The 19,405-nt window shown below is 46.0% G+C and overlaps 2 protein-coding genes across 9 annotated transcripts in view; one reads left to right on the forward strand and one right to left on the reverse strand.

Moving 5' to 3' along the window:
- ARSG (arylsulfatase G) overlaps window positions 1–19,405 on the reverse strand; it is a 120,896-nt gene that overhangs the window by 89,386 nt on the left and 12,105 nt on the right. The window contains exon 1 of one of the 7 annotated variants that reach the window (XM_082604513.1): window positions 625–677. The exons of the other annotated variants lie outside the window; for them this stretch is intronic. The gene's annotated coding sequence lies outside the window, so the exon portion shown is untranslated. Of the gene's footprint in view, window positions 1–624; window positions 678–19,405 lie in introns of those variants that run through there. 7 annotated transcript variants of the gene reach the window in all.
- On the forward strand, window positions 296–17,454 carry SLC16A6 (solute carrier family 16 member 6). 2 transcript variants are annotated; one of them, XM_082604519.1, is made up of 6 exons: window positions 296–486; window positions 7,179–7,417; window positions 9,777–9,920; window positions 10,749–10,877; window positions 13,148–13,963; window positions 15,161–17,453. In XM_082604519.1, exons 2-6 carry the CDS (start codon window positions 7,186–7,188, stop codon window positions 15,409–15,411), a joined length of 1,572 nt encoding a protein of 523 aa, XP_082460645.1. In that variant the 5' UTR covers window positions 296–486; window positions 7,179–7,185; the 3' UTR covers window positions 15,412–17,453. The 2 variants fall into 2 exon arrangements, with proteins under 2 accessions (XP_082460645.1, XP_082460646.1); XM_082604520.1 differs by lacking the exon at window positions 296–486 and adding an exon at window positions 825–914 and having other exon boundaries at window positions 15,161–17,454.

The raw sequence follows: 19,405 nt of genomic DNA on the forward strand, positions 1-19,405 counted from the left end.
GTGACCTACAGCCCCGGCCCCAGGCGGGCGCGGGCCCGGCACGGCCTCGTCCACGTGGGCCGGCGCGCGCACGCCGGGCCGGCCCCCTCCTTGGCGGCGCTCCGCGCTCGCAGCACATGGTCGGCGGCGCGCCCCCGAGGCCGGCGGAGACCGGCTGCAGCCGGTATAGGATAAGCGATAGGCAGCGACGCGGGGCCGGGGCGCGGGCGGCGGCACGCACGGCTCGGCGCGGCGCGGGCTGCAGGGAGGGGGGCGGGGGGCGCGGCGCGGGGGCCCGAGGCGCGGGAGCGGGCGGGGGGCCGGAGCCGGGCGCGGCGGGGCGGGCGCCCTGGGCTCGCCCGCCGGAGCCAACTTGCCCTAGGCTCGGGCCCACGCCCTAAGGGGTTAATCCTCTCTCGTGTTCCCGAGCGGCTTATAAGGAGGGGGCGGCCTGGCCTCCGCCTTATTGGGAGCCTTTTGGGGTTTATTCTCTTCCCTTCTAACTTGGTGAGTTGGTTTTATCATTTTACATGTTTAAAAGTTTGATGGTGGGGTGTGGGTGGGTTTTTTTTTTTAAGCTATGTTGGGAGCTTTTGGGGGCTGGTGGGGGGGGAGGCTGGAGGGAGGAAGAGGAAACCACTTAACTGCTTAACATTTTGGAGAGGTTATTCCCCCGAATCTTCTCTGACAGTTGGGAATGCCCGGGGCCACCGGGATGGCGCGCTCTCACCAGTGCGGGCAGCCGAGAGTTGCCTGTCGGTGGCCCGGGTACAGTCGGTGTCCGGAAAACACCTAAAGGCAGGTTTGGCCTTTGGGTGCCCCCCGGCCCAGGCGAGGGGCCCCGGGCTGTCGGGCGAGGGGGGCGCAGCGCTGAGCCCCCTGCACGGATTTTCCGCATGAAGTTGCCCGCGCGTCACAGGAGCGAAATGTCAGAGGTACCGTCCCCAGGCTCGCGCGCGCGCGCAGGGCGTCCCCGCAGACAGCGCCAGGGAAAGCGGGGTTCCCGGCCTCCCCCCGCCTGACACACGCACCCGGGGCGGCCGACGGGGAGGCAGGCATGTCCCCGCCGAGAGCAGCTCGTCCACCTTGACCGTCAGGGCTGTCAGGGGCTGACGGCTGGTCCCGCTCAACTTCCAAGGTTCCCAGGGCTGCCAACCACGGGAAAGCGCCCGGATAGCTGAGCGGCGCTGTAGCCAGGGAGGATGGTTTTGCAGAGGAAATGGGTTATTTCCTTCTGTTTCTTTTTCTTTCTTTTTCTTTTTTAAACCAGACCGCCACACTCTCCCACAGACAGGTGATAGAAGTTTGTTAGGTGGCATGTAACATGTCACCAAACACGGGGGGCGTCAGTCTTAGAGAAAAGCTCCCCGGAGCCAACCGGGGAAGAGCAAGCAATGACACCTTGTCATCCTGGAAGCTGGTTTTGTTTGCACAGTTATAGACACACCGTGCCAGCTCTTTCTCAAAGGAGATGGTTTCTACCCTGGGAATGGGATTTCTCGGTAATCTTATTATTTTGCAAATCATACTAAGTGGATTGGGTGGAGGGTCTTGTTTGCAAAAACAATCCCAAGTGCTATGCAGAGATCTCTAAGTGATGCATCTCCCCGTGTCCAAGCACCAGTCCCTGTCATTGGGGAGGGTGGGGCGCGATCAATAATACGTCCTGCCTGGTGGATACAGAAATACCTCTTCTCATCATTAAGAGTGTCCAAGATAGTTCCAGTATGTAAATAAACAGTGCAGCTAAGTGGAAAAGCTCCTTCTCTAAGAGAACCACCAACCCTGAGTTTTCCTTCTGTGGTTTCCCAAAAAGGACTTTTCCTTGGTGGAACACCTGAGGACGACACTTAAATGAGGGGACAGGTTTCTACATCACGATCTTGTAAAAGGGGGTGAATCGGTGCTCTCCAGGGATTCAGAGCAGCTGGGGCTGCCGTCCAGGTTAGGTTTGGGGGTTTGTTTTTTTTTTTTTTTAAATAGAGAATTGAAGTGAGCTTCACCTAAATACAGACTGGTTTCGACAACTAGGGCTGGAAACAACTTGTCAAAAGCTGTTCTCCAGGCTACGCCTTTAAGAAGAATGGAGATTGGCAGTGGCTCGCTGAGGCTTTGTTCACACCAGCCACACCAGCAGCTGCCACCGCTGCCCATCCAGAGCCTGCATTTTGAACTTTGCTCTGATCTGACCCTAGACTGGCACCCTGGTGGTCTATCATAGTCCAATATTTTGCATTCTTCATGCCTCCAGGGGACAGCTTTTCTCAAGAAATCAAATCGCAGTAAGAGTCCCAGCTATAGCAGATTTCCAAGCCTTGGCAGAATTCTCGTTTATTTAAGATTAGACAACCAAATGCTCATAGGAAATTACTCCAAACCACCCAGTGCATTTTGTCAGTTCTGCTTCCTTTGGGAGAACACTAGGGGGAAGGCGACATGGCTGCCAGGAACCCCCGTTCAGAATCGTAGCATTTTACCCTCCAGACCTCTGTGTCTCACCCCTGCTTTTAGAGGATGAAACTTAGGAACAAAGTCATTTCCCCATGAGTGTGCAGCCAGTTAATGGTAAATAGAAATTTAACAAATAACGCACAGGGGCCTCAGGAAGACAGACCTGTGGACCTTGCGTCAAAGGACTCAGAAATGAATTGAGAAAGATGAAAGGGTAACTTGGAGCAAGTGGGGGTCAAAGGCTATCAGAGAAACGTAGATTTTTAGGGCAGGAAGAGATCTGAGATCACCTCCGTCTAGTTCAACTCCCTCGTTCACCTCTTGACACTGAAAACCAAGGAGCAAGGTGATTCTCCCAAGGCCGTAGGGTCGCTCCTCGCTCGGCTGTATCCCCACACAGTAAACAAATATCCCATCCCATCCTGTCAGAGCAATTCACATGCCCGTAAAACCAAAACATTATTTCCATGTTCTGGAATTCTTAGAGCCTTTGAAGCCACAGGCCTTTCTCTCTTTTCGTTTGTAGAGGCCAACCTGTTTGTTAAACCAGTCGGCCTGCTGAGGGGATGGTAGAAAGGAAAGAGTCCAGGGGAAGGATTTATTATGCAAGCAGGGACTTCCTCACTTGATGACTGGGCTTTAGGAGGCTAGAGCCGTGCATTGCTTCAGGAGCGCCCCAAGACGCATGCTTTGTTTAGTGAACTTTTATTGAGCACATACTATGTGCCAGACACACTGCCAGGCACTGGGTCTGGAAAGAGCTGCCGACTGCCCTGTGTGCAAGGCGTCCTCAACCGTATGTTACAGAAACCAGGTTATTCTATTATCATTCTGTATTGTGATCTTCAAAGCTCAATATACCAGGGCATAGGATGCTTTAGGATGATGAAGGCGTAAACTTGGGAGTGTCAGTGGGTTCTGGGGCGTCATCTTTCTTTTATGATGATCCCAGTAAAACAATAAAAAAGCTGTCCTCCCCAAACCTAAGAATGCAGGTGAGAGTTATATTTGGATCTAGCTTCAGTGGAGTAGCCCAGATGTAAAGTTTAAAGAAACAAAGGAATTGAACACCCAGAAGGAGCTCAGAGAGTAAACAGAAGGAAAGCAGTCAGACAGCTGCCATCTTCGAGCCAGCTGTCCTAGATCAGATCTAACCAACGTCCGGCTCCTTTACACCCACGTCTGTAAGAACCACCTGGCACTTGCACTTTCTTCCCGGCTCCCAGGTCTCCTTGGGCCACTAGGTTTAACCTGAGCAATCAGGTGGTTGAGAACTCAGTGCTGAATACAGAAGTGTCAGCTGCCAAAGCTGGGGGAGCTTTAAGGATTCCCAAAGCCAACCTCTTCATTTGACGAGTGAGGCATTCTGGCCCAGAGAGGTGCAGTGGCTTTCTCCGGGTCACACAGTGACGCGGTGAAAGAGTCCTCACAATCTCTATAGGAAACGCCCCCTCCCTGGCCTTCAGAATGCTGTTCTGCATCCTGATACAGCGGGGCCCCAGGGAGACAGGAGATCAGATGCTGGACCATTTCGGTCCAGTCCCTTCCCCTCTCTGGGGGTCGGTTTCTCCACTTTGCAAAACGAGTGGGATTTTACAAAGAGGAGATGGATCCAGATGGGCTCCAAATCCCATTTTGGTTGTAACATTCTGTAATTCTAACTCCACCCACCCCGGGGCCTCCAGCCCCACCCATCTTGCACATTCAAACCACCGACGGCAACAGGCAAAGAAAGAGAGAGAGATGGGCACCCATCACCAGAACTGAAGCGCCGGCCTCGCCCAGAGCCTTCAGATAGTAGGTAACCTCGTCTTTGTACAGAAACTGCAGTCTAGTCTTGATCCTCTAAAATGCAACCCAACAAAAAGATTCTGTGCCTTGGTCCTGCAGTGATTTTAGGCTAGAGAGGGCTTCTGTTTGTCTCTTTGGGGCCTTTATCAATTTTAGCCCAATGTGTTTTTATTCAAGTTGGCCCCGAGCCCTCTCTTAAAATGCTAAGATCTTATGGGCACCCTTCTGCGTCAGATCGTGCCAGTGTAGCCTTGGACTTAGTTGCCACTTCTTGTCAGAAATGTCCTGAGCTCCGGGAGGACATGGCTGAACGGTTTTAAAATGTGATGGGATTTCAGTCTTAAGGTTCCTTATCATCAACAAACAATTTCATCCATGGAGGCAGAGGCCATCTCTGTATTGTCACTGTCCCCCCTAGCATAGGCCCTGGCACCCAGCAGTTACTTTGTTGGAAATAATTAAAGCTGTGTGCAAGGTACCTGGTGGGGGGTGGGGGAAGGGATGCAAAGAGAAATAGGCCCCAGATTTGTTTTCCGTGAGCTTACAATTTAACTGAGCAAATAAGATAAACACATACAAGTAAACAGTAGCCCATTATTAAAGGGTGCCTGTCCCGTGAAGAGAGCTCCTTAGGTCGCGTGGATCAGAGGAAGCCTTATACAGCCGGAGGATGTGATGGAGTGGGCCCTTGCGGGCGCCAGCTGTAGGGGGGCCTCCAGCCTGGGGAAGGGGCACGCCACAGGCAAGGTGGCTGGCGAGTCAAGCGACAGAACAGGAAGAACTAAGGCTGCTGAGATCCGTGGGGGGCAGGGGCTTCCAATTAGGAAGAACTTTGAAAGTCAAGCTGATCTCGTGGATTTTGTCCTTCAGAAAGAGGAAAGCCACTGAAAAAGTCCGAGCAGAAAAATGACATGACGATGAGGCATTTCAGAAAGATTAATCGTACCAGACAGTTGAGAGACCAGTAAAGGAGTCTTGGGCTTCCAAGGCGAAGCTCAAAGGAGTGGCCCAGTAGCGGGGGGCGAGATGGGAGGGTGACCTGAGCTGTGGACTCCCCCCTGCACTGACCCTCCTTCCCTCCTACCCCGCTCCCTAGGGCTGAACGCGGTTCCAAAGCCAACACTGGCTTGTACTTTTCTTTTTCCTTCTCAGTCTTAAGCCCGCTACTGTTGTCACCTCCTCTGCCCCAGCTGCCTCATCTTGGGAGCAGACTTTGAAAGTCTTAACGGAGGAGGGGACTTGGGAAAACCTCAGCGCTGGAGGGCTCGGGGTTCCCATGTTAACTCAGCTGCTTTCCGTGTTGGGAGCATGAATGACAAACTGGCCTGTAATTGTTACCCTACACCCAGAGCCACTTAAGTGCTCTTCCCACCCTTGCCCTCAGCTCTCAGGCATGACACGTTGACACATATCAAAATGCAGAGGCCTTTGCTGCAGGGAGCATCTGAAAGCATCTTATGCCCTATTTATGCAACCAAATAGCCAACCGTAAGAGAGTAAAAAGTGAGCATAGAGTCCTTTCAGAGTACTGGGCTACCATGCTATCAATAGGCTGAACAATATGAAATTAGGTCAGATTTGCTGCTTTGTAAGATTCTCAGAGCAAATTCCGAATACTGGATCCCCATAGCAGAAACTGGGAACTCTACTGGCTAGATGAGGTTTTGTCCTGTTATTTCTCAATGGCTCCCCATTTTCAATAAAACTCGCCTTAGTATGTGAACATGACAACTCGCAGCTAGGCCATCCACGCATCCTGAAAATTCACCTGGCTACACCTGCATAATTGTAGAGAATTCTTAAACTCAAGGTGCGTTGCCATTAAGAGCGCAGAGACCTCAGACGCATTGTTATTTATAGGTATTAATTTTTAGTTGGGTTAAAACACACATGACTGTTTCAAAGTGTATGTAATTGCAGAGGTGTTGAAAATGTCTGCGTTTTATGCGTTCGAGCCCGCCGCAGAAGACTTAAACGACCCTGCCTCCAGTGTTAAATAGAGTTTCCCCTTAGTGGTGATACGGCACAGGGATCTGATATTCTGATGTCTGTTGCAACCTGAATGGAAAAGCATAGCAAGGTCAGGAGTAACTTGGTTTAAGTTCCCTGGCTGTCCAGACCCCGCAAATTGGTAGTGCCGTATTTGGTCACTATATCCTAAAGTACTGGTCCTGTGTGGAGAAATTCCATTTCTCATATACCACGTGGTGACCGACTTTGAGGAACTCATTCATGCTAAACCAACATCAAGAAGACAAAATCCCCAAATTTTAATTTGTAGTCACATTCCATTCCCGTAGGTACAGCCATATGGGACCCCAGACCATAATCAGAATGTTGCTGAGTAGGAAGTAGGATGGTCTCAATGACCAGGGGCATCAAGCAGAGATGCAGGATGTCTCCAGCACTTAGCTGACCCTGCAAGGTGGCCTCTGAGCCTCTCCTTGCCTAGGCTTCATTTCTGATCCACATTCCTTACGGTCAACTCAATCTTCCTTTACCTAACTTGTCTTCAGGTTCAAGGTCAGCACTGATCCTTGGTCTCGTGGCCATTCTTTGTCCTCCAAAGTGCCTCTAAATATTCTGCCCAGATACTTTATGTTTTTTTTGGTTAGTTTTTCCATTTAACTGCCATAGCTTGGAAGTCTGCCTTCCCAAAATCTTTAGGGGCTCCATATACAATACAAACATAGTTAGTTCATTAGACAGATAAGATGGATAGATAAGATGATAGATGACAGAGACAGATAATGATAGATATGTGATGACAGATAAAAGATGACATAGATGTATAGATAGATACTATTATTCAAAGACTATACTAACTGCACGTGATTTAAATATTCATCAACCTAAGAAATGTAGTGAGTAGTTCTTATCTGTTATGTTGAGTATTAGAATCATCCACCCTCATGCCATTGCTGGTCTAATTTTTTTTTTTTAACTTTTTCTTTTAGATTAAGAATGACCCAAAAGAAATCACAGCTTTGTTCCAGAGCCAATGTTTATACTCAAGTGCCTGATGGAGGATGGGGCTGGGTGGTAGCTGTTTCTTTTTTCTTCGTTGAAGTCTTCACCTATGGCATCATCAAGTCATTTGGTGTCTTCTTCAATGACTTAATGGACAGTTTTGATGAATCCAATAGCAGGATCTCATGGATAATATCCATTTGTGTGTTTGTCTTAACATTTACAGGTTAGTACATCTTCCAGCTTAAGTGCTATATAAGCATATGCCTCTTTCAGTCTGCCTAATTATGTAAGAGGTACTGAAGGAAAAAGTCTACTTGCCAGACTTGACTGCGTTCATTTAATGCACATGTATTAAACACCTACTGTATGCACTCTCTTAGGATACTGTAGATTATTTTGAGGACAATAGCAAACCCCGGTTCAATGGGAATGTGGTCATTTCCTAAAGAAGCAGCATTAAAAGTTCTTGGCATCCTGGGTCCTGGTCTCGTAAAAACATGCTGAGGAAACAGGTTGGGAACATGAAAATGTGACTACATGAAGAAGAAAGATGAAAGGTGTAAAAGGGTATATGGGAAAACTACTCATAGTGTCCAGAGAGGATATTCTGAATTCCAAACACCTGTTTCCCTAAAGGACTTCACTGGCTAATCAGTCTGCCCAGCTCCCAGATCCGACAGCATCAGATGAGTGGGATTGTAGTATAATTCTTAACATACTAATTTTCACTTGGTCCCATTCAGACCTAATTCAACACACCTCTGAGGTCTCATGACTGTTCATCCATCTGTCAGGGGCCATGCGCCAGGGTCTTCTGAGAAAGCAAGGCCGTTGAACTTACCGCTGACAGTTAACGGGGCTGAACTTCAGCTTCCCTAACTTTACCCTAATATCCTGTCCTGGAACCATTGCCTCTGAAGTTTTCTAAGCCTGTCTTTAAAGGTACTTAGTTCTCAGCCCTATACTGTCTCACAAAGGTAGCTACATTGTTCTTTGCTACCGGGTAGAGTCAGAATTTCTCCCGTTAGCCCTGATACCCTCTCCTACACGGTTCATGGAAGTACTCCTAGTTCTGGTGTGAGTATTAAGATACTTAATTTCTTAATTGGCAGGATGTTTACTTTCTTGGAAAGATAACTTACATGAATTAGAACCAAAATTTTACATTTGGTAACCAAAATAAAACGAAAATCCCAAAGCTGAACTTTTAGCCGTTTTCTAACCAAAGATAATATAGTCAACAAGAAATGTCCAGCTAATACTATTATACCAGAAGATAATTGGTCTTCATGCTGTTATTCTAGTCATTAATGCCTTGAGTCTACACACTGCCTAAAAATGACCCTAGTGATTTCACTATTCGCTATATTAATATGTTAGTTTACATTCAACTCACATAAGAGATAGGTATGCACCAACCCCAACAAAATTTAGTCCTTTTTGAGTTTTTTAGCTCTATCCAGCATGTGCGATGTTGTTCTTCCTCCCCCCAACTCTGGAGGGTTCCCTTATCTCATTGTACTCAAGGCGGTATCAGTGGGAGCCTAAGTAGCATCTAACTAGGAAGCTCATCTTCCAGATTTAAATGTCCGGGAGGATACAGAGCACAGAAGCTACGCCAATTGTAATTCATCAGCCACTTTGAACTATCTATCCCATAGCTAGCCTCCTTTTGGTATGCATAACAGAATTCACCATACTTTCATACCATTTGCAAAAAAGTCAAATGGAACTTAGCTGGAATTTGACCCTAAATGGAGCCTTTTAAAAAAGCATCCAAAGCAGTGAGTATAGAAAAAAAAAAAAAAGTGCCTCGTACAATCATAGGAAAAGCCCATTTTTATTACAGAATAACATAAATTTAATGCATATCCAATTTTATAGGGGCTCCTGGTGAGTCAAAATCTTTCATCGGAGACGAAAGATATGTTTTATACTATGACTCTTGATGTCTCTTCAAGGAGCCCCCAAAATATATTGTCCAGCTTGTGCAACTAGTAGAATAAGTCCTGAACTGACTTAAGGAACCATTGCACAAAATGTATTCCGTATCTTACATCATCACCTCCATGTTAAAGGCTTAAAAGATGGAATCATACCACAGACTCACGGAGACGTGTGGTTCCCAAGGGGGGAAGGGGAGGGAGAGGGATGGGGTGGGAGAATGGGGTGAGCAGGTGCCAATGAGTGTATACGGGATGGAGAAACAGCAAGGCCCCACTGTGTAGCACAGGGAACTGCATTCTACATTCTGGGATAAACCATACGGGAAAAGAATAGTTTTAAAACACGAGTGTATATACATGTATGTATAACTGAGTCACTCGGCCGTACGCCTGAAACTAACACAACGTGGTAAACCAACTACACTTCACTAAACGTTAGAAAATGTAAAATTAAACAAGACGGAATCTTAGGGTATGTCGAGCTGATTCACTCTGTTATACAGCGGAAACTAACACACCATTGTAAAGCAATTAAACTCCAATAAAGATGCTAAAAATTTTTTTTAAAAAAGGAGCCCTGGGGAGGCTAAGGCTTTCGCCTCTGGGAGCTGAGACCCCGTTTTGGTCTTGCTGCAGCTCCTGTGTCCACCGCCCTGAGCATTGGGTTTGGACACCGTCTGGTGGTGATGGTCGGGGGGCTGCTGGTCAGCGTGGGCATGGTGATCGCTTCCTTCTCACAGAAGGTCTACCACATGTACATGGCCATCGGCATCATCTCTGGTAAGTGCTTCTCCTGGGCTCGCTCATCCTCCAGAGACTTAGCTTCTAGAACAATGGGGGGGGGGGTAAGGAGGGAATCAAATCCAAAGTGTATTTCTTTCTTTCTCTTTTTTCTTTAAAATTAATAATGTCCCAGATCAGTGGTTTTGAACTGGGCTGTATGGGCTCCAGGGTGTTCCCCTGGGAACCTCTGCTCAATCAATGCCCAAGACTTTTTGTCTGATTTTTTTTTTTTTAATATTTACCAATGAGAAAGAGAACTTCTCTTTTGTGATAGTTTGCAGCCAAAAGACATCATTTTCACAAAGCAAGGTTTGCATTTCTTTAGCTGAGATTTTCCAAGTCAGGCTGTGAGGATCCTGAGCTGTAGGGGAGGGGTCTGTGCTGGACTTATTCTTCGGGGTCTGAGAAAAAATTTTCCCTTTCAAAACACTTTAAATCTTTTCATATGTTTCTACCCATACCAAAGCTCATTTATTTCCAAATAGAAGTCTTAAATAAAAACTATATTCGATAGTTCTGTCCACTGTGGATTATATAAATTTGGGGGAAAAAATTGCAGAAAAATAAGGAAAAAAAACAGAAAACAGGTTCGTTTTTTTAACTCCTAGCTTTCCAAAACAGCTCTTGCAGTTTCTCCAGACCTCTGATGAAACCTGTTTTTTTTTTTTTTTTTTTTTGCTACAGCACTATTTTTCAGAATGAATTTCTGGGCTCCCAGAACTTATCATTTTAAATTTGAACACAAAAATCCCAGATCTTTGAATGCATTCTTCTGGCATCAATGAGGATGTGGTCCTTTCTATCGTTTTTGACTTTCCATCACAGGTCTGGGATACTGCTTTAGCTTTCTCCCAACTGTCACCATTCTGTCACAGTACTTTGACAGAAGACGCTCTGTGGTCACGGCTGTTGCTTCTACAGGAGAATGTTTCGCTATGTTTGCTTTTGCACCAGGTAAGTGGACGACTACAGTCTACGTGTTCACGTGAACTAGCTCTTCTTGCTACACTAACTTTTGCCAACCGTCAGTTAATAGATTGACAGCTTTGACTGCGTGCAGAAGGAAAGGTCAATTGTCTTCTCTTCTCCAGCACATTTTCAGGATCTGTCTTCCCTAACCCCGATTTTAGGAATTCAAACATTTTCATACTGGTCCAAGTTTACATAAATAGCAATATACAATGGCACATATTCAGTGGTAAGGCTTGAAACAGCCATTCCAAAATAGATGATTTAATGATTTCGGATTGTTCCTATTCTATTTCTCTCCTTGGTCAAAAGAGCCATATTCAAATGTGGATTTAAATTGTGCTAGTAAAGTCCCTTTCGTGAATGGTGTGTGGATAATCTCACAGGGAGATTTTTTTTTTTTTTTTTTTTTTGCGGTATGCAGGCCTCACTGCCGTGGCCTCTCCCACCGCGGAGCACAGGCTCTGGACACACATGCCCAGCGGCCATGGCTCACGGGCCCAGCCCCTCCGCAGCACGTGGGATCCTCCCAGACCGGGGCACGAACCCGCATCCCCTGCATCGGCAGGTGGATCCCCAACCACTGCGCCACCAGGGAAGCCCTCACTGGGAGATTTTTATCCCTGGTTTATTTCCCCATCTTAAGGAGAACCTGTGAATTTCACTAGCCAGTGGTAGGCAAATCACCTTAGAGACTTAGATTAACCTCTTACTCTGCCGTTTCTTGGTGAATGTGTCAGTGGGTCGCGGCGGATTTGTTCAAAGGAGATATATGTAGTAGTATTTAGGGGTGACGTGTCATGTCTGAAGCTTTTCAGATAGTTCAGAAAAATTAATGTATGCTTGCCTATAAATAGGCAGACAGAAAAAAATGTTAACTGTTGAAATTTGCGATAGCGTGGGCAGGCAGATAGGTATCATTCTTCGCACTTTTCTGTCCGTTTGAAATTTTTCAGAACAAAACACTGAGGGGAGAATCAGTGGCCTGTGAACGCCCTGAAGGTAGAAACTGCATCTTGGTCGGCTTTGTTCCCTAGCACATCCCTGGCACCTGGTAGGCAGGCACTCAAGGAATGTGAGTTGGAGAAAAGAAGAGCAGACTGATCATTGCCAGAGGAGGGTAAAGCACTTTGAAATACCCAAGCCTGAAAGATTTTTCAATTCTGAGTTTTCCATATTAACAGGGGGAAGAGAGGTGTGAGCAAAGCATGCTACAAAAGTAAATGGAGACCACGTGCCCCGGAATTCGGGGCTGTCTTGCTAAGCTGATCTTCTTTCTCGGGAACCAACTTACCATGTCTCTTACACCTGACTGTCAGCTCTCAGAGAATAAGAATCTAGTGAAATGAAATTCTAATGAGCATTTCACCTTTGTGGGATGATGACGAAAATTCCTGAAGGTCTCACGGGGCCTGCATTATCCTATTGTCACTATGGGTCTTGAAGCCCCCTTTGGCCTGACACCGCCCAACCCCCAGAGGACCCCAGCCAGGGTCCAGTCCTCCCCTCCAGGCTGCCTCTGGGCTGGCAGGAAGGCAGTTAGAACATTCCACAAAGAAAGTGGAGAACTGTAGCAATACTGCACAGGACTGTACTGTATCCACACAATAACTGTCTTAATTCCAGGATAATCCTATGAGCTTTTAGATTCTTAGTTTATCTTCTCCTTCATCTGTTACGACTAAGGGTTGAAGGAGTGGATGGAGAACGATCTAACTCAGAGGGTGGAAGTCCTGTTTTGAAGAGGCCGGAGAGGAAGTATTTCAGGCTTCACGGACAAGTCCCTGTGAGATCCACTCATCTCTGCGGTGACAGCACAGAAGCAGCCGTAGACGACATTAAAGAATGATCTCGGCTGTGTTCTAGTCAAGGTTTATCATCCAGAACAGGCAGCGGGTTGGATTTGGCCCGCAGACGGCTGTCTGCCGAGCCTCGATGTGGGTCACGGACTTAGTTCACCTCGAGTCTCTGCCTGGCGGAAGGCGCCCACCAGAGCTCTCTCAGAGGCCTGGGCTGCAAATGTGTATCTCTGCTCATCCTTACGCACCTTCCTCCTTCTCGAGTCCTAAAAGCCCCCAAAACCTAGAAGAAAGGGTAGTGCCTGTCGACTGCATTCCCACGGCCAAGTAACTTTTGTTTACCTGTTTCCCAGTCCGCGTTTCTCCTCGCTCTTCTCCCCACCCCGCCCGCGCCCCCGGTCTTGAGTTCGTTTCTGACCTTGGCTTTTCTTTCTCCTTCGCTCCTGCCCACCCAAGCCATCACGGCCCTGAAGGAGACCATCGGCTGGAGGTACAGCCTCCTCTTCGTGGGTCTCCTGCAGCTCAACCTCGTGGTCTGCGGGGCACTGCTCAGACCTATCATCATCAGAGGACCCGGGACCCCCAAAACCACCGCCCACGAAAATCGGAAAGAAGTGCAATACATGCTTGAGAACGAGAAAACCCGCACCTCGATAGATTCCATTGACTCAGGAGTAGAACTAACTACCTCACCTAAAAACGTGCCTGGTCACACGACCGTAGAGCTCGAGCCCAAGGCCGACCTGCAGCAGATCCTGGGCCAGCCCGGCTCCAAGCCCGGCTGCCAGAAGGCCCCGCTGCTGGACTTCTCCGTTTTGAGAGAGAAAAGTTTTATCTGCTACGCGTTTTTTGGTCTCTTCGTCACCCTGGGGTTCTTCGCCCCGTCCTTGTACATCATTCCCTTGGGCCTCAGTCTGGGCCTGGACCGGGACCGCGCTGCTTTCCTATTATCGGCGATGGCGATCGCGGAAGTGTTCGGGAGGATCGGGGCTGGGCTGGTCCTGAACAGAGAGCCCATCCGCAAGATCTACATCGAGCTCATCTGTGTCGTCTTACTGACCGTGTCCCTGTTTGCCTTTACTTTTGCCACTGAATTCTGGGGTCTCATGTCCTGTAGCGTGTTTTCCGGGATCATGGTTGGGACGGTGGCGGGGACCCACATCCCGCTGCTCGCTGAGGACGACGTCGTGGGGATCGAGAAGATGTCTTCCGCGGCCGGCGTCTATGTCTTCTTCCAGAGCATCGCGGGACTGGCTGGACCGCCCCTTGCAGGTAAGTTAAATACACAAAGTAAAACACTTGTCTGCTATCCTTTTACAAAATTTTACTTTTCCACAATGGTCTATCCCAGGATATTGAATATAGTTCCCTGTGCTCTACAGTACGAGCTTGTTGTTTATCCATCCTGTATCTAATAGTTTGCACCTGCTAACCCCGAACTCCCACTCCATCCCTCCCTCATCCCCCTCCCCCTTGGCAACCACAAGTCTGTTCTCTCAACCACAAGTCTGTGAGTCTGTTTCTGTTTCGTAGATGAGTTCATCTGTGTCACAGTTTAGATTCCACCTGCAGGATACTGTCCTTTTATTAATCGTGCCAGCTTCCTATTCGAGTCGAATGGGAAAAAAAACTATTGATTTTTATACTTGCAGAGAATTTTAGAGGTGCCGGGATAGAGGTTACCCGAGCCACCTCTCTTGACTTAAATATGAGGAAAGTGAAAGCCAGAGAATGTCAGCCTACAGCCCAATGGTAAATCAGTGACCAAGTCAGAATTAGAACCTGGGTCTGCAGCCCAAGCTGCCCGGGCTTTTTCTACCAGTTGGCCTTGAAAAATGCTCGCAGCAGGGGTGGGGAACGCTTGGATTTCTGACCTCATTCCCCTTTGACTTTTGGGGTAACAGAACTAAGGGTCTTCTGTAAGCCAGCTTCCCTTCTAGGGAGGGGTTTTAGGGAACTGAACCTAGAGCAGCACTCTGCAGAGAACTTCACTAATCACTACAGAATATTTCCCTGTAGGAAGGACATGGGTTTGTTTTACATCTTAGCCCTGAAATAAGTCCTTGAGGTTATTGTGATTAGAAATCTTACCCCATGTGAAAAGATACCTGAAGTGAACTCGAGTGAAAATAAAAGAGCTCTTTCCTCTTAGGAGAGGATGTCAGCTTCCCAAAGGAGTGGGCATCTCACCGTTCCCAAGTTTTAGATTGCCAGCTAGGACGGATCAGCCCACAAAGATCTGAGTGACAGAATTTTTCTCAGATGCTTAGTAGGTTATGTTTGTCTACATCTTCTCTGCCCTCTAGAAAAGACTCCTACCTTCCACGTGCTTTTTTCTTTTAAAAAAAAAAAGCAAACAAAAAACCCCCAGACAAAACAAGGCAGGCAAAGAGCCGGAGAAGTGGCTGAGTTTGGGGGAGCCTGGATGGGGGGGTGGTCTTTGTGGCTAACGTGCTGATGCTCCCGCAGGGCTGCTGGTGGACCAGAGCAAGATCTACAGCAGAGCCTTCTACTCCTGCGCCGCTGGGATGCTTGTGGCCGCTGTGTGCCTCGCCCTTGTGAGACCCTGTAAAAGGGGGCTGTGCCGCCGTCCCCGAGCCGGGGAAGGGAAGGCCGAGAGTCACCGTGGGAAAGCTTTACAAGACATCCCAGAAGACTTTCTTGAAATGGACCTGGGGAAGACTGAGCACAGAGCTCCTATGAAAACGGAGCCCGTGTGACACGCTTGTCATTCACACCAGCCTCCCTGGGGGCTGGAGGGGGTGGGAGAGAGGGGACCCAGGGCAGCAGAGATGTGGACCACCCACCCGCTTTCCAGACTACACTCTAAAGGGAATGTATGCGTGAACACCACTACCAACATCCTTCTTTTTTTTCTTGTAAGTTTTCCTTTTTGCTTGTTTTTTAAGCCAAAACAAAAACCACCGAACACCCTTTCCGTACATCAACCTGGCTGTATTCAGTAGCAATACGAAGATGCACAGGACTCTCGGGTTTGCATTCCGGTTTTAAAAGAGTGACATGAATTGGCAAAGTGGTTTTAAGAGCTCTCACATGTGATAAACTACTATCTTGGAAAAGGACATCTGGCCGAGGCCATTGAAATGAAATTGGCCATTCCAAAAAAAAAAAAAAATCTTACATCATTTAAAACATTTCTCATTTTCAGAAATATGAACAAATTGTTTAAAACCCTTTGAAAAATACTGAGGTTTCCATTAACAAATTAGGGCCTCTGAATTTTCCACATAGTTCATGGAAATGAAGTACAGTTTGAGACCAAACATTTGGCTAGTAAACGGAAATTTTAAAAATATATGTAACTTGAACTTCATAAATGTGAAGATGACCACTTTTTTTTATGGCCAGTCACTACCAGAAGTATTTCAATACAGAATACACAGCATAGCATTCAAAAATGTGTTTCCTATTGCTTTTAATTATTCAGAAATATGTGATTGTAGTGTCTTTAATTTAAACCACTATTTATTATTAAGTTATTCTAGAATGAATAAAGTAATCAAAAGAAAGAAAATCTGAGACATAAGCAGAATTTTTACCCCCTTTCTGCAATCCTTTACATGCCTCAAAGAATACTTCTTAACTTGTAAAGTGACTCTCGTAAAAGGCCAAGTTGTAAGGATTCTTCAGTTTGATTAAAGACAACGTGCGTCATCTAAAGCGGGGGGCAACGATGAGTAGCAAATCGCCTTAGCTTTTTTAAATGATTTGTTTTATCACCTAAGAATACTTGAGGATCTTCTTTGATCAGAATTATATTTCATTGAATTGTTGAAGCATTTCTGATTTTTTTTTTAATCTCACTGTTGAAGCATTTCTGTATTTCACGTGGGATAGCAGAGACGTTTATTTTACCATCATGAGTTATATCATATAAACCTTGATTGCTCTATGTTACCAGAGTTATCGGGTTAACTGGTCACTGTTTTTTTTGGAGTTACATGACATGTATAGTATTTCTCATGTGCACATTTTTCTGTAAAAGGGCAAGTATGAGGGTAACAGGTTGGCTACGTACTCATAATGTCCTGAATCTCACTCTACAGGTGATGGTCAGTACTGCTGCTCCATCTTTATTCATTTACTGTTAATTTATGACAACTCAGGGGGAAAAAATATATAACAAGCCTAGTTTGGTTACAGGTACACACAAGCTTGAATATTTCTCTGCACTGAAATGAAAGTGGCATAGTTCATCACCACCTGCTACGTTTTTGTATAGTGTTTGATCAGCCATAGAAATAGGACAATCCGTAAAACTTTGGGGAGGGGCTGGGGAGGAAATGACAACGTGTCTGTCAAAAACAGACACACCTAGAACAAGTTGGATGTAGCAAATCTCTGTCACTACCAGAGAAGGACTTGGAGCTTGTGGCACTTTTGCAGACTTCATGACTTCAGCACTTTACAGCATTTTTTACTATGAATGTTCAATACAATTTAATATTTATATCTGGTTTCAGAGCGATCTGCTTAAGACGTCCATTCTGTTAATTGCATGGAAAATAAAATGTATGCCAATTTCAGTATGTCAGTAATCAAGGTTTTAAATGTTTGGCAGAAAATGAAAACAGGATTGCTGATTTGTTCTGTATTCTGTGACATTCTGGTACTTCTAGATTTGCAATAAATGTATGGCTTTTTTATTTAAAGAGAGTGATTCGGTTTTTTATTGACTCCTTGGTGTTCATTGTTGGATCCAGTTAAAGTTATAAAAACTCAAGGAAGATTCATGTCAAATAACGTTTTTAAAAGCTTTTGTGCAAAATCTTTTAACTGCACTAGAGACACATAAACCTTTTCAAGACGTGTTAGTTGAACATCATTATTTCAGAAATGAAAAATAAATGAATGGGGACTTCCCTGGTGGTCCAATGGTTAAGACTGCACACTCCCAATGCAGTGGGGCACGGGTTCGATCTCTGGTTGGGGAACTAAGATCCCACATGCCACACAGCACGGCAAAAAATTAAAAAATAAATAAATGAATGAAATGATATCCTGGTGGCCACAGAGAGATAGCTCAGCCTATCAAAAGTAATAAGTGAAAATAGTTAAGACGAAGCATACGTGGTTACACAACAGGCCTAAGAACTGCTCTAACCTGTAAGTAAACAGCAAGGACTTTCCATGCCAGGGGTCTGCAAAAACTTTTTCTGTAAAGGTCCAGATAGTAACTAAGGCTTTGCGGGCCACACAGGCTTGGTCACAACTATTCAGCTCTACCTCTGTAGGGCGCAAACAGCCATAGACAAAATGTAAATGAATGAGCATGGCTGTCTCAATAAAAGTTTATTTTTGGATACTGAAATTTGGATTCCATAAAATTTTCACACACTATGAAATATTGTTGATTTTTTTCAGCCACATAAAAATGTAAAAATCATTATTAGTTTGCAGGCAGTCAAGAAAAGTCGGCAGTGAACTGGATTTGGCCTGTGGGACACTGCTCCACGTACCTGGGACACTGATCGGACAGGTACCACCAGTAGCAAAACTGTAAACTAGCTGTCCTGACTGATGGGAAAGGATCATCGTGGTCAAAGTGATCCTTAGCTCACAGGTGCCAAAGATAGGAAAGATCAAACAGCTGCTAGCACATTATCAGGTTTCACTGCCTGTGATTAAAGAGATTTGGCTTCCACGTTACTGACGAAATAATTTCACTACAAATGTAGACCACTTCCCTTCCCAAAATAAAATCATTCCAGTTGTAAAAATGAGATAAGATCAAGTGTTCTTTTAAGACAAATGCATCCTTAACAGATACAATGTTTCCAAGCTTTTTAACCAGGTTATCAATTTTCGACTCCAATAATGTTTATGGTAGCTTTTGTACATTTATTTGCCTTTCCTTTAGCTCAATACCTGGTGATAAAATATAGATTCTAACTCAGAGTTCCGTGGCCGAGTCATCCATTCAAGTCACTTGTGGTATTTATTACATTTAGATTTCGGTACTTCTCAAATATTATAAATCAGAAATGATCATGAATTCTTTCTTTTTTCTTTCTTTCTTTTTTTTTTTTTTTCCTCTTCGTGGCCGCAACGCACTGCGCAGCTTGTGGGATCCAGTTCCCCGACCAGGATTGAGCCCAGCCCACGGCAGTGATAGTGCCGCATCCTAACCACTAGGTCACCAAGGAAGTCCCATGAATCCTTATTTTTAAAAGCTCCCAGATACGGGGTTCACTAATATGCCTTGAGTTTAGAAGCCACTGCCCTTAAGATTTTAAATGGTTATGAGCATTCATTAAAACGACCAATTTAAAGACAATTCAGACATGGTACACGCTAAAAGATCACTCCTATAAGTATACATCGCACAGCAAAAAGAGAAGCTGTCCTGGGTTTCAGGTTTATGGTTAATACATGGGAGGCCTACAGTCTCCAACAGGTGGGCCAGACTCTGTTGCATAAGTAAGGAAACTAGCTCCCCCTGGTGTTCAGTGTCTGTCATGACCGCCTGAGGGTGCTGAACAAGAAAAGTGCCAAGGTCAGGAACTTGCAAAATTTCGTTTTTCACGTACGAAAAACTCTCACGGCCAAATCACAATGACCACAGTGACTATGGATCTCCTAGAGGGGAAATGGGACAGCAAAACTGATACCCCAGAACACTTTATCTATAAAGGCTTTTAAAATATAGCTCACCCAAGGTTATGGGAAAAAAATACAAATTGTGGCCATGAA

The sequence above is a fragment of the Mesoplodon mirus genome (assembly GCF_964341445.2).
Source record: "Mesoplodon mirus genome assembly, chromosome: 18".
Lineage (NCBI taxonomy): Eukaryota > Metazoa > Chordata > Mammalia > Artiodactyla > Ziphiidae > Mesoplodon > Mesoplodon mirus.